Here is a 27,064-nt window from a genome sequence, read left to right as displayed (position 1 = left end):
TTTTGCGTACCAACTACGCAATTCTTTGTCCATGTACGAGATCTGAGTTAAATAGGTGTCCCGTCAACGGGACAGTTGTAAATCATGCAGCGCCTTGTGTCACTATCACAGATTTTAGAGATACAAATATCGGTACATATAAGTGTCTTATATCGGCTGAAAGCTTAAATTCTCGTTAATATAACTGCACTGTCCAATTTACAGTAGCTATTACTGCGAAAAAAATGCCATGCTATTGTTTGAGAGCTCCTAACAACAAAACACTTTTTTTCACCGTGATAGGTTTGATAAATTCCCCTCTGAAGTTGAAATGTGTACTTACATTCTGAAATCTTGCTCTGATTTATCATCCCAAGGGTCCCAGAGATAACATGAAGTGTCGTTTTGTTAAATAAAATCATTTTTCATATCCTAAAAAGGTCCATATAGCATGCTTGATCGATTTTGTATTTCCACTCGTTCAAATTTGCAAAGAAAGGAATCTGTGAAAATCTAACCCTAAACGTTGTTTCAACCAGTCAAATCACGTTCATATTTATTCCTCAGAGATCCTAGAACGTAACCAGACTTCACTATATCATTAGGGGTGTAGTATATCCCATCTGACACCAAATTTGGTCAGAAAGCGATGCCTTCATGGCACGCCGACGACATGGGTGGTCTTCACTTGATCGACTAACTTTGTCAAATAAGCACCATCAGGGTCACACAAAGCTAGCTAGATAGCCAATGAGCTGGGCTTCACTGGAGTATCCGGAAACCCCGTATCTGTCGCAAAATGTAGCTGCTAACCTTGTGCGACAGCAAGCCTTTTGCTTTTGGACAAAAATAAGAATATGGAGAGTTATGAAAACTGGGTGTTTTGCAAATATTGAACTTATAATATGGCTACTAATACTGGAAAAGCTAAATCAAAGTCTAAGTATACAGATTTGACTATATTCTTGCAGAAAAAGTTCATGTGAATGTAAATGTGTCCTTCACGATTTGCCCAAATGTACCTGGGTGACTTCACACTAAATGTCATGTAATTTTCTCATACATAGTTATCCTCTGAAACTTTGTACATACACTGCTGCCATCTTGTGGACACGGAATTACAACCAGTGATGGCTAGATGTGGGACCTTCTGTCAAATATGGTGGTAGATAAAATGTTTTAAAAAGTACGCAGAAATGAATAGGGCCTGATTTTTATTTATTTTAAAATAAAAAAATGGTTTACATTTTAATAACAAATAAATTCTCTGAGTAAATCTAACATCTCTCTTCTCGAGCTGCAACACACAGACATGTACGGAGTTTGTGTCAAAGGACATGGAGATTAATACATTATTCGACGTAGCTACCCCGTGTCTGCCCCTGCTCTTGTTTGTTGTGATGCTGAGTTTGCCGACTGTCAGCTGTACGTAAACACATGGACAAATCCCTTTTCAACTCTAGTGTTTACCTTTCCACAACACACAATTGTTTCATGCTAACGTTAGTGAACGTAAAATGGACATTCAATGGGTTTCAAAGTGCCATTTGCTAGTGATAGAAATGAAAGGCGAATACGATAAATTACTGGTCGCATTTGTGCAAATGTAATATACATTTAATTCTGCGTTGTATTTTCCACGTAACATTCAGGGGCGGTTCTGGGGGGCAGTGCCCCGTGACAACAATTTTGGACCCCCTTGTGGCCCCCCTAAATGTGGACTATGAAATCATTTTTACATAACAAATTTTTGCTATCGTTCTTTTTTTACATCTGTTATTAGACAGTGGCAACGCGGAACACTAATGATTATGAACATGGTCTTTTGCCTGCTAATGCCCCTCTAACAGTACAACTGGCCCCAGCTTGGGCCCCCCAGTTGAAATGCTCTAGAACCGCCACTGGTAACATTACGAGGATCATGCAACCTGATAGACTGTAATTATGATCCACGTCATTAAAGCATTACAAAAGTATAATCAAAAGTAAATATAAACATCTTGGCATTACATGGAGGCGGGAGTTTAGAAGACTGCGCGATGAAGAATGAATGAGTGGCCGGTATTAGCTATAGAGGCAAAGAAATACAATAGGCACGTTTTACAGCGTTCAGATTCCCTTCGCGGTAGCCTGCTTAAGCTTTGTGTAGCCAGTTTGCGAGCAGTGTCGATGCAGTCATTTGTTTTTATTTTTATGTTTTCAAAATAATTTAGCTTTTAGTGTTGATTAGGAACCGTGTCTAAAACGCCAATACTTGTGAGCTGGCCCTAGTGATTGGCCCTGTTTGAGAGGTGACAAGCGTTCCACTACTTCAGAGACTAAACTTGGGGGCATGTGCTAACAAAAACGTTACAGATAATTATCTCAATTCTACACTGTACATGTAATGGAATAAACATAGACAATCTGCTAATTCCACAAAACATACATTTATTTGATATATTCTTATCAGTATGAATCTTTTATTTCTGTTTTTCAGAGGACTGAACCAGGTGTGATCCATAATGTTTGTCTAAGAACATGAGCCGTCTGGTACTCTAAAAAGTTGGACAGGGTTGGCAGGTCTGGGAAAGTCACATGAGAAATGTCCAACGTATTTTCCCTGCTAAGCACTGTACATGAGATTAATGGATGGATTTATTCTAAACACAGTTGACTAATAGGCCTAGTATTATATTTGGCTTTGGGGGGTTGCAGCAGTTCAATGCATAACTCTAAAGTCATTAGTGTATGTGTGTCTCCCATGAAGGCAAGTGAACAAGTACCCACAGTGTAGAGAGAAGGGAGATGAAGGCTCAGAGGGAAAGCATGCATGTGTGACTGATGCTTCCCAACCTCTCTAGATGGAGCTGTACATTCACATAGAGGAGATGGAAAGAAAAGAAAATATCATGTTTGCCCTCCATCCTCATCCTGCAGCAATGCAAGAAGAGGGGGGGGGGGGGGGCTCAGTGCCAGGCATTCCAAGTAGCCCTGATGGACGTGCTGCCCAGGCTGACTGGGTGATGTCATCAGTCCAACTCTGCTGCCTGATCGTCACTTCCACTATTGTTCTGCTGTCTGTGTTAAGGCTCCATTTCTATTCACTATCATCTGAGATTCCTCCTCTTGCTCTCTTTATCTCTCTAGTTATCTCTCTCCTCTCACTCTTGTTTTCTCTCTCCCTTGAGATGCTGTCTCTTTTCTTCTAAATTTATGTCAAACTGTTGAATGAAGACCTCATGAGACATCAGTGTTTTTAGGCAGCAAGGCAGGCAGCCATGCAGGCCGATAAAGTAAGGAGGGTTCCATACATCTACAGTGAAATTCCTTAATCGTCATCCCTTAAATCCGTTTCAGCTGTGGCTGCGGTCTCCTAAGACTTTAATGCTTAAGATAATCACACACTCCAGTGCCTGACAGCCAAAGTGGGATCTTATTGGAAAATCTATGTAGTACAAAGATGAGTGGCCTTAAAAGTTCAAGTGAGTTGGTGTTATTGGCATGGTATGTGTTGGACAGCCCGACCTTGTGAACCGTGATGGGTGCGTGGGCCGTGGATGGATTTCATGTCTGTGTGGCGGATCGGACTAGGAGCCCCGGGGCGGTGGGGCAGCCAGGCAGCTCGATGGGGCTGAAGGACACAGTGTCCTGGTTCAAAAGGATATATAGGCAGGGGATGCTTGCCACTCTCCAGACTGGCTCCCGGTGAGGGCATGAAGAGCTGCTTGAGAGCAGGCAAGAGAGCCAGGCTGTTACATCTCATACAGGGTACCACAGGTGAGGGACTGCAGGAGAATTGGTGACTTATTGTCCTGAAGAGGATTTTTTTAATTTTTTTTTATTCAGTCTGGTGAGGTCTTTTTTTAAAATCGAGTCTAGTTGGTGTACAAGTTTGGATTGTTGTTTAATGATTGATTACAAAGACTGCATTTTCTTTAGATATTATCAATCTACTTGCTTCCAAGTGGTGGATTCTCTGCAGTTCAAGTGAGGGGCAGACTTGTTCTTCAAGTTTTTAAATGGTGGAGCAGAGACGTTCCAGAGTTCAGTGTTGGTTATTGTTGACCAGGGACGCTGCTATTTGGATCACACGGTGGGTCGTCCATGTTAGGCAGTAGATTGGACATTGATCCATCGTGTGGTTTGGTCAGAGCAAAGCAGACCGGAGGAAAACGGGTCAGTGGTCCACTAATCTGAGAAACAATTAACTTGTCCTCTCTGCCCCTTATCTCCTAATCCCAATCCCTGTTTAATTAAAACTGTGAGGATGACATCAAAAACCTTGTTGGGATGACTTGGAATTCCTTTTTGGGAGAACACTGATAGAAACTTGAAGAACCTTGCAAGGCCTTGCTCTGAACTCTGAGTGTTAGTAGGTGTGTCCTTTTTGTTTTTATTTTCCGTGATGACATTTCAACTCTCTACACAATGCAACGGCAGCCAGATCAGTTCATTTCATCTGCTTCAGTAACAGTGCATTGTTAGACTCCCCTCTGAATGGGAAGATATCAGAATCAGTTAAACTAAGTGCAGCTGGACAAATAAACAACATTAGGCTGTGAGTGGAATGGCCAGATGGAATAGATCCCTGCACACACCAACATTATTTCTGGACATTGCTGAAACAATTCTTTCCACGCACCACTCTGAATACAACTCAATCACCCGGTGGGCGAGCAGTGGACAGCCATGTTGCTTACTCTGGCATCCAACAGCCATGTCATTTCCTATGGCTGGATCCAGACTACTCACTCATTGTTATTTTAATTTGAGTTATTTAATCATTTCATGATTTGTTTTGTTTTTCTTTCAACCCTTTTGTACTGGTCCGTTCTACACAAAACGCCATCACGCAACGCTATCCTGTTGTCATGCCAACCTACCCTTCCACTCCATCACCATTCCCCATTCCTTGTTCTGATTGGTCCTTCCAATTCTTACTTCCCTGTTGGCCCTGCTCCTTGCCTCGCCCCTTTCCACTCCAAATGCATGTTCCTTCCTGGTTGGAGATTGCAGAGTGCACTGTAGCCCCAGTAGCAATGGAGGACAGTGACCATGAGGCTCACTCATCATCGGATGACCTGGACTCCGCCCCGCCATCCCCTGGCCACACCAGGGACCACCACCATGAGCCCGAACAGGTACCAGTGACCAGACAAGGTCTGGGTCAAAGATTATGTCAAATACTTTCCAGATATTTGAGCTGCTGTGCTTGATTTAGTTGGACTGACACCAGTGAATGGAACAAATGGAATAGTCCAAAATGTTCCAAATTCCAAGCTAAAGCAAGTGCACCTCAAATAGTTTTAAGTATTTTCCATATTTCTATTGGTCTCTCAGTGAACCCCCCCCCCCCCCCCCCCCCCCCCCCCCCCTTTAAACCCAATCCCCTGTTGTCACACACAACACAGGGATGTTGTGGCAGGAGGTTTCATACTGCTGCGCTCCATATGTACCACAATCATCCCTCTGTCGGCATGCAGGGATAATCTCCTATTATCCTGAGAACCATGTGGAAGGACAATCTAAGATTCATACATACCAAGGACTGGCAACAATATACTTGAACATTTTAATTTTAATTGTCCACATGCTTTAGACTCCCTTTGTAGTTTACTAGTTCCTGTTTGAACCAGTTATTTGTGCAAAAAAGTTGTTTACTATTGGTCCAAAGAAAGGAGGCCCAATAGGCTGTGTGTCTGTTCACAGGAGCTTAAACTTGGAAGAACACCAATGTATCATCATGACTGTGTCCGCTCTAGATTAGCTCTCAAAACTTAACATCACTATTGAGCAGAGATATGGGCCGATAACTCCAATTTACTCAGCTCTAGGGGAACCATAGCAATCAAAGTCACTCTGGATAAGAGCGTCTGCTAAATTACTAAAATGTACAGTCGGAAAGTATTCAGACCCCTTCCCTTTTTTCACATTTTGCTACGTTACAGCCTTATTCTAAAATGTATTAAGTAATTTTTTCCCCCTCATCAATCTACACACAATACCCCATAATGACAAAACGAAAACATGTTTTGGCAAATGTATTAAAAATGAAAAACAGATGCCTTATTTATGTAAGTATTCAGACCCTTTGCTATGAGACTCAAAATTGAGCTCAGGTGCATCCTGTTTCCATTGATCATCCTTGAGATGTTTCTACAACTTGATTGGAGTCCCCCTGTGGTAAGTTAAATTGATTGGACATGATTTGGAAAGGCACACATCTATCTAAGGTCCCATCGTTGACAGTGCATGTCAGAGTAAAAACCAAGCCATGAGGTCAAAGGAATTGTCCATAGAGCTCCGAGACAGGATTATGTCGAGGCACAGATCTGGGGAAGGGTACCAAAACATATCTGCAGTATTGTAGCTCCCAAGTACACAGTGGCCTCAATAATTGTTAAATGGAAGATGTTTGGAACCACCAAGACTCTTCCTACAGATGGCCGTCTGGCCATACTGAGCAATCGAGGGAGAAGGGCCTTAGTCACAGAGGTGAACAAGAAACCAATGGTCACTCTGACAGAGCTCAAGAGTTCCCCTGTGGAGATGGGAGAAACTTCCAGAAGGACAACCATCTCTGCAGCACTCCACCAATCAGGCCTTCATGGTAGGTTGGCCAGACCGAAGCCACTCCTCAGTAAAAGGCACATGACAGCCAGCTTGGAGTTTGCCAAAAGGCACCTAAACGACTCTGACCATGAGAAACAAGATTCTCTGGTCTGATGAAACCAAGATTGAACTCTTTGGCCTGAATGCCAAACGTCACGTCTGGAGGAAACCTGGTACCATCCCTACAGTGAAGAATGGAGGTGGCAGCATCATGCTGTGGGGATGTTTTTCAGCAGCAGGGACTGGGAGACTAGTCAGGATCAAGGGACAGATGAACAGAGAAAGTACAGAGAGATCCTTGATGAAAACCTGCTTCAGAGCTCTCAGGACCTCAGACTGGGGCGAAGTTTCACCTTCCAACAGGACAATGACCCTAAACACACAGCCAATACAACGCAGGAGTGGCTTCGGGACAAGTCTCAATGTCCTTGAGTGGCCCAGCCAGATCCCAGACATGAACCTGATTGAACATCTCTGGAGACCTGAAAATAGCTGTGTGGCGATGCGCTCCATCCAACCCTACTGAGCTTGAAAGGATCTGCAGAGAAGAATGGGAGAAACTCCCCAAATCCAGGTGTGCCAAGCTTGTAGCATCATACCCAAGAAGACTTGAGGCTGTAATCGCTGCCAAAGGTGCTTCAACAAAGTACTGAGTAAAGGGTCTGAATACTTATGCAAATGTCATATTGAAGTTTTTTATTTATTTTACATTTCTAAAAAACAGTTTTTGCTTTGTCATTGTGGGGTATTCTGTGTAGACTGAAAAAATCTATTAGAATAAGGCTGTAATGTAACAAAATGTGCAAAAGTCAAGGGGTCTGAATACTTCCAGACTGCACTGTAAATGTAAAATAGCCTCTTAGCCTTCTCAATACACTGTAATATTTATAGTGGCGCAGGCTGGGGATTCTTTACACAAACTGGGTCAGGAAGGGCATGCATGGCTGAGGTAACTTGAGCATCAGCCCTAAGGACATGAGCACCAATCTGCATCTCAAATGGCATCCTATTCTTTATACAGTGTACTGCATTTGACCAGGGCCCATAGGGAATAGGGTGCCATTTGGGATGGAACACTAGTCTCTAGTCTGAGAACTCCAGGAAGGGATATCCCTTTACAGTTTCAACTACACACAGAGGCTCTGCCTTTGTTGGTGTCATGAATTGTAGGTATTGTCATCAGGTAAGGTAGATGGTTTACTCTTGTGGTTTGGGAAAAGGCAGAGATGGGAATAAAATAACATGTAGTTATGATTGACAGGTTTAGGTAGATTTGAAAATGAGTGCTGTTACTGATCACCACAAATTGATCAGTCATTGTGTAAATGACATTTGAGGTGACATGTTTCACACCAATAGGTTTTTATCAGGTTTCCTCTGTCTACCGGTATGTGTTGAGTGACACACCCATATGAATAGATGATGTCATGTTTGAGTCCTTGTTGATGTCATAAGAAGGTGCGTGTTCATGACTGTTTGCGTTTGAAGCTGTATGACACCATATACCACAGCAATTCATTTGAGCAGTCATCTAGTAATTAAGAGGGTTCATTAGTCATTTAGAGGTTAATTTCCTTTAGCTCTACTCAATCAAATCATATTTTGTTGTGTAACCTGTTAAACGGTTGCCTACACTCTTTATCATCCACGTGGCTACAGTACTGTACCTTCTCTTGAATTGTGATGTCCCAAATTGCAGCCTATTCCCTATGTAGTGCACTACTTTTGACCAGGGCACATAGAGAATAGGGTGCCACCCAGACTCAAGAGTCTACCATACCAAGGCTGAAGCTGCTGAGCAGGGAGAATCTTTACAGCCAGCTGCCACGGCACTACACTTTAAACTAGATGTATCCTCCCATTTCCTACAAGTTCAGGAAGGTCAATGTCGTTCTGTCCTTGAGCTGTTCTTGTCTATTAATGTTCTATATTATGTCATGTTTTGTTTGGACCCCAGGAGAAGTAGCTGCTGCTGCTGCTTCAGCAACAGCTAATGGGGATCTAATAAAATACTAATACTCAAATGATGAGTTATCTACTCGAGCAGAGGACACTGTAGGTTCTATTTTTGGCGCTCTATATTGTATTGGACAGAGTGAGTGTGTTCTCTCGCGTCAGAATCGGAGGGTGTGCTTGTTATCAGTTTGATGGGCATCAGGGATCTCTTCTTCCTCGGCATTCCTCCCATCAGCACAAATATTTACCCTCCCCTCTTACGTTGTTAACCTTGTAGCTTCTCTGGTGGTCTCTCTAGTGACTCAGTCAGTCGATATCTTCTTTCCTCGCAGTCTCTTAGTGTAAACCTTCTCTAAACCCTAGAGAACTAAGCCTACCTTGCACTTAATGATTTCTTAGGTTTCTCTCCACTAAAACATTCAGTGTCTATAACCACTCTCCATTCTTCTTTTTTCCTGTTGATCCTTATGTTGCCCCTGTTACCTTCGCGCCTTGTTTTCCTTCCGATCTATATTAACCCTTCCTCCTGCTCCAACCTTTACTCCCCACCATCCATTCTTCTCTGCATCACCTCTCCCTCCCACCCGCACCGCTCCCTGGCCCCCTCCCCCTTAGCACTCAAGCCATTCCAAGGACGATTCTGAAGACTCTGAGTTGGAGAACATCATGCAACAAGACCCCTACCACAGCGGGGACCACCCTCACCCGCCTCTGGGTGGCTATGAGCACAGCCCGGACCATGAGCACTCCCACCCGGTGGACAGGGAGGCGGAGGGTGGCGACACCCCCGGGACGCCCACCTTTTTGCGGCCCCCCACGGCGGGTGGCAGGGCCCAGTCAGACAACCAGGGCGTAGGGAGGCTGCAGTTGGGTGGATGTGGAATGGTGGATCACTATGACATGCAGTCTCCCCTCAGTCCCACCAGGCCCAAGAGCCCCTGGGGACGCTTTGACCCCTACGACTTTCCAGAGGTAAACTTCAGGCCAGGGGGACCGTTTCGGGTGTAGAGACCAGAGGCAACACTATGGGAAATGTGGGTTGGGTTATCACCTGTCCAGTCCAAAGAGGCTGTGCTTTAGCCGCAGAGGAGCACTAGCAGCAGGTTCAGGCCATTTCCAGTGATGTTTACTTGGAAACTTTGGTTGTGTGTCTGGCAGATTACTCAGTTTGTGGCTTTCGCTTTGAAACTGATGTTGGTCAAAGATGGTAGTGTGTTCTGGTGTGTTGACAATGGCTTCATTCAATACCCTACATCTGTTGAAATGGCTTTGGGTTTGAAGACATGTATTTATGTGTGGTAGGAGTTACCTTTTTATTGAGAATGATTACTGTAACTCGCAAATGTGCCGCCACCAGAATTGAGCGATGTGTTTAAATAGGCGTCTGTGTTTCTCTTGCTTTCACAGGACCAAGACAAGGACTATGTGGGCTTTGCAACGCTGCCAAACCAGGTGCACCGTAAGTCTGTCAAGAAGGGCTTTGACTTCACCCTGATGGTAGCAGGGGAGTCTGGTCTGGGCAAGTCCACCCTGGTCAACAGCCTCTTCCTCACAGACCTCTACAAGGACAGGAAGCTACTCAACGCTGAGGGTAAGGTAGCCATTTAGGTGTCTCATCTTCTTCTGAATAAATGAATGAATGATATAAATGGCCAGCTGCTGAGGACTTGTGTGTTTTAACCCCAGAGCGGATCACTCAGACAGTGGAGATCACTAAACACACAGTGGACATTGAGGAGAAGGGCGTCAAGCTGAAGCTCACCATTGTAGACACACCTGGCTTTGGAGACGCTGTCAATAACACTGAATGGTATATGTCAAACATCCTTCCTTCATAGGACTCTTCTTTGGTGTCAGGAAAACACGAAACAACTCAACTCCTATTATGATCCTAAGGCAGAGCTGAGTAAGTTCGAGGTATTGAGTTGATCTTAACCTTTGGATATACGCGGCAGTCTTCAATACAGTCGTCAAACTTTTATTGCAATTAGGCTTTGTATTGTTGCATGAAGCAGTTTGAGGTACAGTTGCAGTATAGCTCAGTATACGTTAGGGGAATGACTGTCTGCATTGCCTCAGTGCTGATGTCTCTGCCCTAGCTGGAAGTCAGTGGGTTAGGGTTGGTATGGTTAGTTGTAGGGTGGCTGTATCTGCAGTATTGCCTCAGTGCTGGTGTGTCTCTGTGTCTCCCCCACCGCCCTAGCTGGAAGTCAGTGGCGGACTACATCGACCAGCAGTTTGAGCAGTACTTCAGGGACGAGAGTGGACTGAACAGGAAGAACATCCAAGATAACAGAGTCCACTGCTGCCTCTACTTCATCTCTCCCTTCGGACACGGGTGCGTCAGCTACGACATGTTGTCTCTGTCTCAATACTCTTTAAATGGAGTCCTTCTATTGAGCTAGACATATTGGTTGTGTCTCAATACTCTTAGAATTGTTTCCTTTCCCCTTCTACCTTCCTTCCTTGAGTACCACCGAGAGGGTTTCCACTATGCACCATGTTGGTTTGCACCATGTTCCATGCATTCTAAATGCATTGGGTTTCCGTGGATTCTAGAACCACTCTGCTCTGCTGCCTCCAGGGAAATCTGCATCTGGTGCAGTGCTAAACGTTCTATCCAATTTGAGGGGCAGATGCTGCAGTACTAAACTTTCTCTCCAATCGTCGGTGTAAATGCTGATGCAGTACTTTTTTCTGAGCTTACTGTCTGTTTTACTCCGCTGTGTTCACTGAAAGGAAAAATCTTGAGCACAGTCATTAGCGCTTAAGCACTGCTGCAAACCTGTAATAAGGAAACAACTCCCTCTGCTGACCAATATTAGATACTACTACAATCCTTGAAAATATGGTTTATGAGGATTACCTTCATTTGGATTACCGTAATTATCTCTTAACCATATCCAAATTTTGTCAGTGTTGTCTATGCCCATGTTTCCACATGTACAGTGTGTTTTGGTTGTTTTCTCAGTGTTGACTTGTTGTCCCTAATTCTAAGTTGCTCTGGTCATTTAGTCTGCTAAATTACTAAAAATGTATGTCATATCTTGTTGTCTTGTATCTGTCTCAGTCTGAGGCCTCTGGATGTGGAGTTTATGAAGGCCCTTCATGAGAAGGTCAACATTGTGCCCATCCTGGCCAAGGCAGATACACTCACACCCACCGAGGTCAAGAAAAAGAAATTCAAGGCAAGCCACTAACTGGCTTTTCTATCTGTGTCTGCTTGTCTGAATACCATGGCTCTGTACAAATAAGAAATGGACAGGGGACATTGGTTTCAGCAAATTTCTGAAACATATTTTTATTTCCAGGTGACTGTTTTGATGGATTTGTTTTTGCTCCTTGTTCTTTTGTCCATCCTCAATCACAGGATTTGAAACAGTTGAATGTTCTCCTCCTCTTCTCTCTGTCCCTCCCTCCCTCCATCTTCCTGTAGATCCGAGAGGAGATCCAGCAGTATGGGATTAAGATCTACCAGTTCCCAGACTGTGACTCTGATGAGGATGAGGACTTCAAACAGCAGGATCAGGAACTCAAGGTGAACCACATTTATCCAAACCTCATATCACTAGTTGAGGAAGTATGGCAACCTCATATCACTAGTTGAGGAAGTATGGCAACCTAAAGGACACTAGTCATCATAAACAACCTGTCTGCAATACAGGAATGCTGGGTTAGGAAACCCAGATTACAGATGATGTCCGTAACCATGTTATTATTGAGCACACAGCCTTAAAGTCATCTGTTTGTGAATTCTGTTCATCTCTGTGCACCCATGCATTAGAGGGCAGGCTGTAGCTGTGCAGCCAGGACAGGCCAGAATGTCATTTTGGTAGATAAATGGTGTCTCAGTCTCTCCCCCTCATAGAGCTGTGGCTGTGACCTCATGTGCCCTGACAGTGTGCTCTGTCCATTCCAAGTAGGGGGGGAGAGAGAGAAATGGGTAGATCTGCAATGCAGCGTTTTCCACTGACTGCATTACCTCATCATAACCACAGATATATATTCCTCCCGCTTTGTACTTTATTCATATTCACCTCTCTTGCTCTGTCTCCCTCCTCCAGGACAGTATACCGTTTGCGGTGATCGGCAGCAACACGGTGGTGGAGGCCAAAGGCAAGAGGGTCCGGGGTCGTCTTTATCCCTGGGGCATCGTGGAAGGTAACCCTGTTAGTTATTGTGTGTCGGGGTCTTATGTTAGGGTTGAACTGGGATGTGGACATGAAGCTAGGGTTAGGGTTGTGGTTTGGGTTGTGGTTTGGGTTGTGGTTAGGGTAGTGGTTGTGGTTAGGGTAGTGGTTGTGGTTAGGGTAGTGGTTGTAGACTAGGGTTGTGGTTAGGGTAGTGGTTGTAGACTAGGGTTAGGGTAATGGTTAGGGTAGTGGTTGAAGACTAGGGTTAGGGTAATGGTTAGGGTAGTGGTTGAAGACTAGGGTAGTGGTTGTAGACTAGGGTTAGGGTAGTGGTTGTAGACTAGGGTTAGGGTAGTGGTTGTAGACTAGGGTTGTGGTTAGGGTAGTGGTTGTAGACTAGGGTTAGGGTAATGGTTAGGGTAGTGGTTGAAGACTAGGGTTAGGGTAGTGGTTGAAGACTAGGGTTAGGGTAGTGGTTGAAGACTAGGGTTAGGGTAGTGGTTGAAGACTAGGGTTAGGGTAGTGGTTGAAGACTAGGGTTAGGGTAGTGGTTGAAGACTAGGGTTAGGGTAATGGTTAGGGTAGTGGTTGAAGACTAGGGTTAGGGTAGTGGTTGAAGACTAGGGTTAGGGTAATGGTTAAGGTAGTGGTTGAAGACTAGGGTAGTGGTTGTAGACTAGGGTTAGGGTAATGGTTAGGGTAGTGGTTGAAGACTAGGGTTAGGGTAGTGGTTGAAGACTAGGGTTAGGGTAGTGGTTGAAGACTAGGGTTAGGGTAGTGGTTGTAGACTAGTGTTAGGGTAGTGGTTGTAGACTAGTGGTTGAAGACTAGGGTAGTGGTTGAAGACTAGGGTTAGGGTAGTGGTTGAAGACTAGGGTTAGGGTAGTGGTTGAAGACTAGGGTTAGGGTAATGGTTAGGGTAGTGGTTGAAGACTAGGGTAGTGGTTGTAGACTAGGGTTAGGGTAATGGTTAGGGTAGTGGTTGAAGACTAGGGTTAGGGTAGTGGTTGAAGACTAGGGTTAGGGTAGTGGTTGAAGACTAGGGTTAGGGTAGTGGTTGTAGACTAGGGTTAGGGTAATGGTTAGGGTAGTGGTTGAAGACTAGGGTAGTGGTTGTAGACTAGGGTTAGGGTAATGGTTAGGGTAGTGGTTGTAGACTAGGGTTAGGGTAATGGTTAGGGTAGTGGTTGAAGACTAGGGTTAGGGTAGTGGTTGTAGACTAGTGTTAGGGTAATGGTTAGGGTAGTGGTTGAAGACTAGGGTAGTGGTTGTAGACCTAGGGTTAGGGTAGTGGTTGTAGATTAGGGTAGTGTTTGAAGACCTAGGGTTAGGGTAGTGGTTGTAGACTAGTGTTAGGGTAATGGTTAGGGTAGTGGTTGTAGACTAGTGTTAGGGTAATGGTTAGGGTAGTGGTTGTAGGCTAGGGTTAGGGTAGTGGTTGTAGGCTAGGGTTAGGGTAGTGGTTGAAGACTAGGATTAGGGTAGTGGTTGAAGACTAGGGTAGTGGTTGTAGACTAGGGTTAGGGTAATGGTTAGGGTAGTGGTTGAAGACTAGGGTAGTGGTTGTAGACTAGGGTTAGGGTAATGGTTGAAGACTAGGGTAGTGGTTGAAGACTAGGGTTAGGGTAGTGGTTGAAGACCTAGGGTTACGGTAGTGGTTGTAGACTAGTGTTAGGGTAATGGTTAGGGTAGTGGTTGTAGACTAGGGTTAGGGTAATGGTTAGGGTAGTGGTTGAAGACCTAGGGTTAGGGTAGTGGTTGTAGACTAGGGTTAGGGTAATGGTTAGGGTAGTGGTTGAAGACTAGGGTTAGGGTTGAACCGGGATGTGGGCATGCAAGGTTTAGGGAAACACTGCCCTAACCTAACACTCTCTGTTACTCTTGACAGTGGAGAACTCGGCGCACTGTGACTTTGTGAAGCTGAGGAACATGTTGGTGAGGACACACATGCAGGACCTGAAGGATGTGACACGGGAGACCCACTATGAGAACTACAGGGCTCACTGCATTCAGAGCATGACCCGCATGGTGGTGAAGGAACGCAACCGCAAGTACGGACACACACACACACGCACACACACACACACACACACACACACACACACACACACGCGCGCGCTCATACACTGTCACTCATATGTTGTTTATAGCTTCGATCAGGTATCTTAATGCTGCACGTATTGTTACTCCTATACAAACATAATGTAGCTCAAGTACAATTCACACTAACATAAAGTCACAAACTCTAACAACATACTGTTAAGCATATTGTCTTTCTTCACTCCTGTAGTAAACTAACCAGGGAGAGCGGCACAGACTTCCCGATCCCTGTGATACCAAGTACCACAGACACAGAGACGGAGAAGCTAATCCGAGAGAAAGACGAAGAGGTACCACGACACTCAGAGCACGATGAGCACTCAGACCCAACTCTAGAACCCCACTCTGACCCGGGCCTAGACCCAGGGTCTGAACCTGAGGCCTCCTGAGTCCTCCAGGCTGTCAGTCATACAGTATATACATTCCATCCATACATGCAGGTGCCCCTGAAGACCCCGGTCAGGTGGGATGATGGTGGTCTGGTTTGAGGAAGGGTAAGGGGTTAGGGGTGACAGTCGGCCCCTACAACAGCACCCAGCCCTGGGATACACATGAACTGTAGGAGAAGACTAGACTAGATCTGGGTACAAATAATGTTTTATATTCAAATAGTATTTGAACCCAGGTCTGGCTGTAGAATATAATATGCCAGGTCGCATTGCCTGGGTAGAGTAGTGGTGTAGATGGAAAGAAGCCCTGGTTCTTTTCTCACTGTTTCAGTTTGTCCCTGTCCGAAAGCACCATGGTGTCAATTTCATCTAATTATTTATTTATTTATTTTATGATTAAAAGCTGATGAAGTTCTTTAAGGTTAACACTACCTCAACAAAAATGACCTAACCTGAGATTATGATACCCTGTGACCCATGTGCGCAACTTGAGTTTTGGCACAGCTCTTTTATTGATATCAGTGCATCATTTACGCAAAAATCAAGGTAGATTCCCCCCTGAATGACTTGAGCCATTAAAAACTAATACATTATTTTCAGTTTTTTCCTAGTTTTTGGTATGTAACCCTTTCCATTATTAAAACGTTGTGAATACAAAACTGTCGCCATAATTTCATCCTATTTTGATGTGTGTGGGATTGGGGGGGGGGGGGGATGCTAAACAGGGCAAATGCGTGTCTGCAAGCACCATATCTTTCTCACTCCTACTGCATATCACAGTATTGAATTAACAGGCTTTACATGTAGTAATTACCAAAATGAATGTGTGTACTTGACTGAACACACAGTCACACACAGTCACCAGGCTCGTTTACGTGGTCTCCAGACAGAGCGAATGGGGTGGCAAATCGGATCAATCAGTTGTTCTCCACTGGCTTGATGGTCATTGGATAGGGCTTGGTCATTGGTGCAGTGACGTAGAAGTAATGGGCGTGTTCCAGGCCACCTGGACTGTATACATGAATGAACACACGCATCCATCATCAGGTCACATGGTCTGAAGACAGAATAGACTGGGGTGGCAAATTGTATCGATCGGTTGTCTGTCAGCACTTTTGGCTTGGTTGTGATTGGATAGGGCTTGGTTATTGGTGCAGTCATGTGAAAGTAATGGTTGCGTTCCAGGCCACCTACATTGCAGTCATGAAATGTTGGCAATCACTACTTCAGCATTTCTAGTGTTCTGAGACGGTGAGATCTGTGCAAATGCAGAAGTAGTGTTTCGCATTATAGGAATCCATCAATATGACTTAACAATCTGATAGTCTGGTGAGAGTAGACTGGTATGGGGAATCATATTGATCTGTTGTCACATAGCTGGCTTTGTTGTGATTGGTATGGCTTGGTTATTGGTACACTCACATGGAAGTAATAAGTTGGTATGAGGTTCTAAAGCCTGTGAGCATCTCCCCAGTCCCCACTTCATTCTGGTGTTTGGTTTGTATTGCTGCATGTTGAGGGTGTTTGACTGACAGTGGCCTCTCTTCTCTCTACAGTTGCGGCGAATGCAAGAGATGCTCACAAAGATCCAGGAACAGATGCACACGCAAAAGGAGGCCTATTAACCAAGGCTACTACTAGAAACCCTGTCCCTCTGTAAATATAGGCGCCTTCTTTCCACTACTAGGGTGGGTACCACTCTTACTCTAGTCCACAAACATTGTCTACTCCAGCTCATCCAACCCCAACAGCCACCACTCCTCATTTAGTCAATAACCCTCACTATCAGAGACTGATCCAAGACCAGGCATGAGGCATTCAGACAGGAGGTGGCATGGTGAGAACTTTCTTCTTCTAACAACATGGAAGCCTTGCGTCTCCACACCTGTTGTGGAAACTCTAACGGTAACAACGGGCACCCCTGTCAGGTGCCATTGCTAGAGCACAACGCCGGTCCGCACAGCACAGACCTAACCACCTGCTTGTCCTTACAGGGTTACGGCCGGGTCCTCCCTGCCTGCCTTCCACCCATAGTTTATATGTGGTCTTGTCAAAAGATAACTTTTTGCCTTCCAGTTTGTGGCTAATGTTCCTTGATGTTTCTCCTTAGTGAACTCTAACCCCTGACAAAGGGGTAGACTGTAGAGCATGTGTTGTCCTGTCCCTCTGCTAGGTGTTTGAAAGTTTATATTGTAACAAGTTTAGATGTGTGGTCTTAACCAACCTAGACAAGGTATATTTTGAGGGAGGTTGGCCTGCCAGATTTGTATTTTTTTTGTCATGCACAATTTTTCCCCATGAGCATTTTTAAAAGGTCAATACTGTAGATGGGCATACATATCAAATGTAAATCTTTTTTTTACTACAATTACAGGATTGCATCTGTCACTTGTAATTATTTTATTTGCATTGCTACACAGAATAGCGAGAAATTCCTTGTGGAATGAATGACAAATGTTACTGAAGTACTGTTGTGTTTTTGGACAGATGTATGTTAATAGGGCTAATTAGTTTCCTTCGTTTCCAGTTCCAGCATGCTTAAACATGGGTTGTTCATTCTTGTATTTTACTGAAAAGGAAACCCACTACTTACTGTTCTGATATCTGTAATGATAGATTGAGAGTTTGCTGGAATATTGTTGACTTGCAGCTCTCCAGGGACGTGTTCAAACTTTTCGCAGCGAAAACCAAAATGTGTGTTCTTAGACCGGGATTCAATCCGATTATAGACATTGACTTTTAAAGGCAATTTCAGATTGAGCTGACATGCACATTTACGTGATAGGATCTCCGCGAACGTGGGGAACATTGCCTTTAAAACCCGAGATCGGACTGAATCCCGGCCCGAATGGACAAGTTCAGGCAGTAACTCCCCGTAGAATTTTTAATTTGTTTTACTGAACTCACCCAAAAGGAGAAAAGAGCAGGCTTGAGCTACTTATGTGCCAGCCAAGAGACGCTGGCCTGGGGACCAAGCAGACAGGATAAGGCCCTTATTCTGCCGGATGTCAGGGGTTAGAGAATGACCGGATCGCCTCGTATGTTATAGATGTCTGACATAGCAAGCCTTCATTCATGGGTTGATATACTCCTTAGACTTGATGTTGATTGTGGACAGGAAGTATGCACGTACACTTGAAGTACATTAAGTAGATATGTTTGAGTGGATGGTTTTGTTATAGTGCAGTCAAAGCAAGAAATGATGTAATTACTTATCATTTAGGTATTTTCCACTCCCACGTTTCCCCACAAGAATTTTGGCTTTAAACAATTTTTGTTAAGATGAATAGTTCTGTATTTATTTTCCTCAGGTGCAAATATGAGGTCATTCACAAGGAACAAGTCATGAGTGATATAAAGATACATGTTTTAGATTTGTATGAATATGCCAGAAAAATTGGTTTCAATGAGAATAAAATATTATTTCAGATGTATTTCTCTTTGTAAGCAACATTAATTATATTTATTTACTTGCTTGTTTATCCTCCTCCTGGCCATCAAAGCTTAGATTCACCTAGAGACCCAGTCCAAAATTGCAAGGGTAGAAAATGTTTTCCCCCCCCATTTTTTGTCATACTACTTTTAGGGAATATTTATCTAATAAATAACTTTAGCTGGGATTCAATCCAATTTGGACAATGCACCAATTAAGCCGACATATGGGCTCTGCTAACGAGGGAACTTGCATTTTGGACAAAGCGTGCTCGTATTGAACCCGGGCCTTTATGAAGTCATTGTGGAAGAGAAAGGATTCAATGAATTGTAATAAAACAATCTGCATCTGACATTTTCTACTACTCTTTGTATTTCGACAGTGTTGCTGATTGAGCCTACCACAAGACGTTTTTATAAATGTGAATAAGATTTAAGTATCTTAAGCATTAATATTTTCTCTTTTTATCTATATGCAACCCAAAATGTGCAGGCAATATAGAACTTTCCAAAAGGGACAACAATGTGGAAAGAAGTCTGAGAACCACTGCTACAGTACTGTACTTAACCCAGAAAACAGCTAGCATAAAAATCTATGAACCCAAATCAATCTACATGCAAAAACAGGCAACTGAAATCTTATACACACAATCCATTCAAAAACTGTTTTAATATATTTGATCAGAGCATAATATGAAGACTCCTACCATGTCCACTGTTCCTTTCACAAACACACAAAGATATTCAGATTAAGTGAAGAGGGACACCACTTGCAAAAACACCAAGAGACTAATGTAAATTTGTAAACCAGTTTAATTGTGGTTAAGTAGCAGATCAAAGTGCTAGAAGTTAAGTTTAATCTCAGCTACACTGGTCGTCATAAGTGTAGTGGAAGGCAAACATGAGAATCTAGATAAATGATGACCAGGCAGCCTGATGACCAGGGATACCAGATATGGTTGGTGGAGAAAGAGGATAAGATGTCAGCGCTTCGTAGATGACTGCCCTACCATGTCGTTTAACCCCAAACTGCCTCATTCACTTAAATGCTCTACCATGACACTGCCAAAGGCCTTTGTTTTAACAAGTTCACTGCTGCAACACAATCAAACAAGACATTCCTCACTATATTACACATACAGATATATATACTCCTGGAACAATTTGCAGTGCTTGTGCCTGCTATGCTGGTTCCTGCTCTGCTATTAGTAAACTAATGAGTCAATGTGTAGTCACTGAGTATTGTCAGTTTTACATCACGTGATTCATATGTGCATGGTGGGAATGCTGACATTTGGGTTGGATTCCTGCTTGGGCCACATCCACTGAATACATGTTATTACAAAATAGTCTGCTCAATGACCATTGTCTGTTTTACATGCAGTTTTTGTTTTTACCAGCAGGGGGAGTCTGTGGAGCATGCAGCCATATGACAGTACTGCAGTAGGGAAGCACATGGTATGGCGAGGCCAGGCCATGTTTTAGGTTTCACTCCACAGCCATGTGCCTGGGTAGAGGGGGAGGTCCCTGCAATCATATTCTCAATGTGCTCCTTTATGGTGCTTAGTTGTTAGAGCTGACACGCCAACAACACCCACCAATCACACACTGCCTGTCTCCCTGACCCCGATTCAGCCCATCTGAAATTGGATGCTTTGCCTTCTGAACGGACACATCAGGGCCCGTATCCACAAAGCGCCTCAGAGTAGGAGTGCTTGTCTAGAATCAGTTTAGCCTTTTAAATCATAATAAGATTATATGGACAGATCCTAGATCAGATGATTTGTAGATGTATGCCCTGGCATTAGTGGTGGACTTCTGTAAAAATCGAATACCTTGGTGCTTGATAGTGGCACCCTCAGTCATTTGTAGTGTGGTTTTTAAATACTCTTGGCTGTGGAATACATGTAGCAGAAATATAAAACCGATCTTGAGTGAAAATATGCAGGTCTGACTGCCTTCAACATTGGTTGACTCCCTATTCGCTGCTGTTCTGCAGGTATGAACACAGAGGGCCAGACAAAATGTATATATGTGATTCTCTCCACTGCATCCTGTAGGAAATCACACAGCATCAAGATGATCCTCTAGGCAGTCGTACTCAGCCCAACAGTCTCTTTTACCTCAACCATTATAAAGATCTTTATGTTTTTTATAGTTTCTTTTTGGAATGTTCTGAGTTACTCCTTATAGACAGCTGTACTGCCTCCGGTTAGTTAATAATGCAGTTTGTGATTCATCAGTGAATATGAGAACGGCGTCTTGCGTTCAGTATGAAGACTTTTACGTTTGTTTGTCAGTACAGTAGTCCTGGTGCCTGCCTCGCTCTGGGCCTGCCTTGGGCTGGCTCCTGTCCGGCTGGTCTGCTCTAGGGCAGATGGTGTCCAGGTCTGTCTCCGACTTCAGCCTGACTCTGGCCACCTCAGGGTGGGTGTGGCCTGTTCATGTACTTGGTTCTCAGGCTAGCTTCAGGGTGGCTCTGGCCTGGTTCAGAAATCAGGCTAGCTTCAAAGTGCTGACGGGGAATGAGGGCATGGTCACCATAGTTACAGGGTTCAGCAGCTGTGGGTGATGTGCCACCACCTGGGCACCAACTCCCATCTGCTTTCCCATGATGGTGGTTGTACCCTGGTTGGGGGCAGTACCATTGAGGGTATGGGTGATAGCCACGGGTTGGGGGTAGATGGTGGGTAAATGGTGCTGGCCCAGGTGGGTAACAGGGTGGACGGTGATGTGTCCGATGGGCTGGTGGTGGTGGTGCCCTGGGGCCAGCTGCATAGGGGCTGAGGAGGAGGGGGCTAGGTGGGTGAGGTGCTTGGCTCCTCCAGATGAAGTCTGGGCCTGGATGACGTGGTTGACGGCCTGGATGACGGAGGCGTGGGAAGCCGAGCCATGGGCGATGACCGTGGGCTGCAGGCTGGGGGCCTTTACCATGTGTGTGTGAGCGGGGGTGGTCACCATGTGTGTGTGGGCCGGGAAGAGGGTGCTAGGGGAGGTTACGATGTGTGTGTGGGCCGATAGGAGGGCCTGGATAGGGGTGGTGGTGATGATGCTGGATGTTGGGGTGGAGAACGTAGCTGAGACAGGCAGGGCTGACAGCAGGTGTGGGTGAAGCTGGGGGTACATTTGGGCCTTGTGTTGGCTGGAGATGTGTTGGGTGAGGTTGGAGGTGGTGGGGGTTATGGGAGTCACAGTCTTGCACAACTCAGGCTGTATGGCTTGTTGAGGCATGGTGGGTAAGGCTGTCGGAACATTCTCCTCATCCATGATGTCTTCACCCTCTGTGACACAGATAGAAAGAACACTCATGTTAATAACTTTACCCTTGATTGTAAAAGCAAATAACATCTCAGATTTCATCGCTTTGTACATTCTTATAACACTGTGCAGGAACAAGTGTAGATGGGTCTTACTATAAATAATGGGGCCAATGGGTGACATTGGGGGGAAACAAATTCTAAATGGTTTGAAACAAAAATGATTTTCATGAAGTTCCACATGTGTACTTAGAGGAATGAAAGTGAATATGCAAATTGGCCCATAACTCCAACAATACAACAGGACTATACATCCTTTAAGCAGGGTTCATTAGCAAGTTAAAGTCAGACTTTCAGGGACTTTTTCCAAGCACTAATTGTCAAGGACCTCAATGTTATACAATTTATATAAAATGTACATATAGTGCCTAATATAGAACCCCTCCCCATGCATAAAGTAAGCCATTACCAATAATGCATTTTTAGGCCTTGATATTATTACATTCAAAAATACAGTATGTGAGAATTGCAGACATTACCTGTCTTAATAGATTGGTTACATAATTATTTAAAAAAAAAAATTAAATCGCCATGCATCCAATGTGGCCGATGCAAAACCATGAATAGCGATAGAATTAAATCTGACGTGTTTTTAATGGAAGGATTTGTATGGAAAGCCAAGTTCATGTAGTCTACTTCAAGCCCCTTGTATTGTTTAAAACTGCAGGTTTAACATAGAAAATGAAAACGTATGTCATTTCATTACCAGATCAAATTATGAATAAGCCCACTAGGCTATGTAATTTGTCATCATTATATCCAGAATAATTCATAGGAATAGTGTTGGGTGTTGCACAATAGGCCATCCTACACAATTGCGCAGAGTAGACTGTCTAATCCCAGGCACAAAAAAACTCATTACCTTGATGCTTTCGCTTTTAAATCTAACGGGACCTTGCTGTAAATCAGACAAACGATCGACATCAATTCGCTAGGGATATTAGATCCAATGTGGATCCAGGCACAACGGTCTTCACCGGCATATCGCATGAGACAGAAATATTCTGGACATTCATCACCTTTACTTCGGCTGTTGCACTGCACGCACCATCACAAAAGCTGTTAATCACTCGACTGTCTTTTGGAAAATTCCTTCCCAGATCAGATGTGTGACAATATCAGAGTAAGAAATCAGCTGGACACCAAATTCACATCCAACAAGTATTATGCGTAATTATTGAAGAACCACGTTAATGATAGAATCAAGGTGAGGGGACTCTTCCAGTTAGAAGCATTACATTTTGCAACGCATACGTTATTTTGGATTTGTGCCCGTGAAAAGTGTTTTCACCCCGTAACATAAGGAAATGTCATGTAGTTACTGCATTTCTGAGATCTCAATACAAAAAAATAAACTGTCAGTTAAATCCAGGACTCAAGTTCAATGTCTAATTTAACTGATTAATGCTTAATATATGATAATGAGTGGTGTATAAAATGGCAGACAGGGGTTGTAATGTTTTATGTCACACGATTTTGGACAAATCAGTCAAGACACCAACCATGATAAAGGGTTAAGCATATGTTTTAAATATAGCTATGATCCCCTTAGATCTTAAATCAGGTAAATGTAACAATGTAATCCCCAAAAGTTATTATTTATCATGAGGGTCATAAACAACTAATGCTGCATACGCCAAGAAAGGTTCATATCTCACCTTTCTGGTAAAATATGTTATAAATTGCTGAGGTGTAGTCACTTGAGGACACAAGGTCAAGCACAGAGTACAAATGATACAATTATGAAATATGTTATTTATTTCCTATTCAACAAAACTATGAATAAGGCTTGAAATGACATGCTTTCTAAATATAGTATAATCAAATTACAAACTATAGGACTTCACCTTATAACTGTAAAATACATATGTCTATGTTCAGTCTGAGAGAAAATATTTTCTAAAGGTCTCTCGATCAAAAGGTCCGCCCCCATCCCTGTGAACTTCACAGACCTCTAGCTTAGCTTCCTGAACTCGTCAGGAACACGCCTTTCAGCTCATATTAATCTTGTCCGTCTACAACAAACAGAAATAATTTAGTTTAAAATCTATGAACTATTTTGGATTACTGGCTATAAATCGATCTTGGAATGTGCTACAGGGACAAACCACTCTCCTGCTGTGCTATAATGTATGGATTCCAGGAATATACATTGTTAGTGGCTGTGGCACGGGGTTCCGCCAGGAGTTGATGGACAGTTGGAAGAGCGAATGAAACAGTAGGTGGGACATCCCAGCTTCAAGTGGTGTCAGATATCACATCCTGCTTCACACAGGCAAAAAATAGATAGTCCTGTGTCCGTGAGAGTCAAGGCTACCGCTCAATGCATCCATAGATGGATTTATAAGCGAAGATGTCGGTAGGACCCGGTACCAGACCCACACAGGTTTCCAAAACAGGGGACTTTACATCCAAGAGGTTTCATGTAATGACATGAAGAAGAAAAAAAAAGGCAGATTATCATCAATGAATTATCAACAGCTGTGAAAGACCCAGGTACACGTTACAAGTATGATTACTGTAAAGTACTTGGTGACAACCGTTTAGTGTCATTATTTATTTATAAACGGCTTTCTAAATGAACTTGACTGATTGAGCGTACCTGAGGCAGTAGAGGTAGAAGCCTGGTCGTCGTCTGGCTGAAATGTCTGTCTGAGAACACGGTCGATCTCCATGACGTTCATCCATTGGCTCAGCTCGTTCTTCAGCTCAGCCAATCGCTGCTGAGTAGCGATCTTCTCCCGCGCCAGTCTCTCCATCTCATGCTCATACTCCTTCTCCTTGCGCTTTAACGTCTGTAAGACAGAGGAAGAGGGCTCAGTACAGTTCAAAACACACACACACACACACACACACACACACACATAAATAGGACAATGAAATACTTCAGAGAGCTTGCTTTCATTCTGCAATTTCATTATAATAATCACTTTAAACTGAAGTTTCATGTTCCACACAAGTTCTTCAATAGAGCCAGTAATATCCACATTTTCACTCTTGGCTGGAGACTATTCCAAATATCATCGGTCATCAATGTGTACACAGAGTTTACCCCTTCATAATACACTGCTCAAAAAAATAAAGGGAACACTTAAACAACACAATGTAACTCCAAGTCAATCACACTTCTGTGAAATCAAACTGTCCACTTAGGAAGCAACACTGATTGACAATAAATGTCACATGCTGTTGTGCAAATGGAATAGACAACAGGTGGAAATTACAGGCAATTAGCAAGACACCCCCAATAAAGGAGTGGTTCTGCAGGTGGGGACCACAGACCACTTCTCAGTTCCTATGCTTCCTGGCTGATGTTTTGGTCACTTTTGAATGCTGGCGGTGCTTTCACTCTAGTGGTAGCATGAGACGGAGTCTACAACCCACACAAGTGGCTCAGGTAGTGCAGCTCATCCAGGATGGGACTTCAATGCGAGCTGTGGCAAGAAGGTTTGTTGTGTCTGTCAGCGTAGTGTCCAGAGCATGGAGGCGCTACCAGGAGACAGGCCAGTACATCAGGAGACGTGGAGGAGGCCGTAGGAGGGCAACAACCCAGCAGCAGGACCGCTACCTCCGCCTTTGTGCAAGGAGGAGCAGGAGAAGCACTGCCAGAGCCCTGCAAAATGACCTCCAGCAGGCCACAAATGTGCATGTGTCTGCTCAAACGGTCAGAAACAGACTCCATGAGGGTGGTATGAGGGCCCGACGTCCACAGGTGGGGGTTGTGCTTACAGCCCAACACCGTGCAGGACGTTTGGCATTTGCCAGAGAACACCAAGATTGGCAAATTCGCCACTGGCGCCCTGTGCTCTTCACAGATGAAAGCAGGTTCACACAGAGCACGTGACAGACGTGACAGAGTCTGGAGACGCCGTGGAGAACGTTCTGCTGCCTGCAGCATCCTCCAGCATGACCCGTTTGGCGGTGGGTCAGTCATGGTGTGGGGTGGCATTTCTTTGGGGGGCCGCACAGCCCTCCATGTGCTCGCCAGAGGTAGCCTGACTGCCATTAGGTACCGAGATGAGATCCTCAGACCCCTTGTGAGACCATATGCTGGTGCGGTTGGCCCTGGGTTCCTCCTAATGCAAGACAATGCTAGACCTCATGTGGCTGGAGTGTGTCAGCAGTTCCTGCAAGAGGAAGGCATTGATGCTATGGACTGGCCCGCCCGTTCCCCAGACCTGAGTCCAATTGAGCACATCTGGGACATCATGTCTCGCTCCATCCACCAACGCCACGTTGCACCACAGACTGTCCAGGAGTTGGCGGATGCTTTAGTCCAGGTCTGGGAGGAGATCCCTCAGGAGACCATCCGCCACCTCATCAGGAGCATGCCCAGGCGTTGTAGGGAGGTCATACAGGCACGTGGAGGCCACACACACTACTGAGCCTCATTTTGACTTGTTTTAAGGACATTACATCAAAGTTGGATCAGCCTGTAGTGTGGTTTTCCACTTTAATTTTGAGTGTGACTCCAAATCCAGACCTCCATGGGTTGATAAATTGGATTTCCACTGATTATTTGTGTGATTTTGTTGTCAGCACATTCAACTCTGTAAAGAAAAAAGTATTTAATAAGATTATTTCTTTCATTCAGATCTAGGATGTGTTATTTTAGTGTTACCTTTCTTTTTTTGAGCAGTATATATATATATATATATATATATATATATGATATGCCATTTGCGTTCATGTAAAGTAAGCTCTAATAAAAAACATCTGCTATCCAGAACTCAACAGCCGCGGGGACCACTTGCATAAACCATTTTTCTCTTCTCATCAACATGACAAACAAGCCACCCCTTATCAGCTTATTCTTTATACTGTTACAGTACATCACACAACCAATAATAACACAAATACTACTTCCTGACCCGGCCTCCATTGAGACAGGGCTATATGCTCTGACCAACAGATCCTTCTCTCTCCCTGTACAGAAAACATGTTATATTACCGTCAAAACAACACCACAGCCACATCCTGAGTGTTTACAACAGTTGATAGATAATGTACCGTCTAGATAATGTTTCTTCAGAAGGTCATTATGAGTCACTACTGCATCTCCTTCACTTCCACGGTAGACTGAGTGGAGTTGAGCAACTGGCTTCCTGCTGCATTCATGTTTATGGGAGCGTCATATAGCCATTTAAACAGAGGGACGAGCAGT

At 44.1% G+C, this 27,064-nt stretch overlaps 2 protein-coding genes across 6 annotated transcripts in view; one reads left to right on the top strand and one right to left on the bottom strand.

Moving 5' to 3' along the window:
* Positions 1 to 18,585, top strand: part of LOC106612835 (septin-4) — a 33,809-nt gene extending 15,224 nt beyond the window's left edge. For 2 of the 3 annotated variants that reach the window (XM_014214402.3, XM_014214400.3), the window contains exons 2-10: positions 9,937 to 10,120; positions 10,216 to 10,339; positions 10,733 to 10,867; positions 11,600 to 11,717; positions 11,966 to 12,067; positions 12,594 to 12,690; positions 14,551 to 14,713; positions 14,953 to 15,052; positions 16,708 to 18,585. In XM_014214402.3, coding sequence (XP_014069877.1) covers positions 10,024 to 10,120; positions 10,216 to 10,339; positions 10,733 to 10,867; positions 11,600 to 11,717; positions 11,966 to 12,067; positions 12,594 to 12,690; positions 14,551 to 14,713; positions 14,953 to 15,052; positions 16,708 to 16,776 — 1,005 coding nt within the window. In that variant the 5' untranslated portion in view covers positions 9,937 to 10,023 and the 3' untranslated portion in view covers positions 16,777 to 18,585. Of the gene's footprint in view, positions 1 to 3,661; positions 5,103 to 9,144; positions 9,502 to 9,936; positions 10,121 to 10,215; positions 10,340 to 10,732; positions 10,868 to 11,599; positions 11,718 to 11,965; positions 12,068 to 12,593; positions 12,691 to 14,550; positions 14,714 to 14,952; positions 15,053 to 16,707 lie in introns of those variants that run through there. The other variant, XM_014214394.3, reaches the window with a different exon arrangement.
* A 793-nt stretch (positions 18,586 to 19,378) lies between these two features.
* Positions 19,379 to 27,064, bottom strand: part of LOC106612834 (max-binding protein MNT) — a 28,516-nt gene continuing 20,830 nt past the window's right edge. For all 3 annotated transcript variants that reach the window (XM_045724548.2, XM_014214390.3, XM_014214391.3), the window contains 2 exons: positions 24,503 to 24,695; positions 19,379 to 21,864 (listed from right to left, as the gene is read on the bottom strand). In XM_045724548.2, the coding sequence (XP_045580504.1) occupies positions 21,080 to 21,864; positions 24,503 to 24,695 (978 nt within the window). In that variant the 3' untranslated portion in view covers positions 19,379 to 21,079. The remainder of the gene's footprint in view (positions 21,865 to 24,502; positions 24,696 to 27,064) is intronic.

This window comes from Salmo salar, chromosome 09, assembly GCF_965601325.2.
Source record: "Salmo salar chromosome 09, fSalSal1, whole genome shotgun sequence".
Lineage (NCBI taxonomy): Eukaryota > Metazoa > Chordata > Actinopteri > Salmoniformes > Salmonidae > Salmo > Salmo salar.
This window is presented reverse-complemented; position numbering and strand designations above follow the sequence as displayed.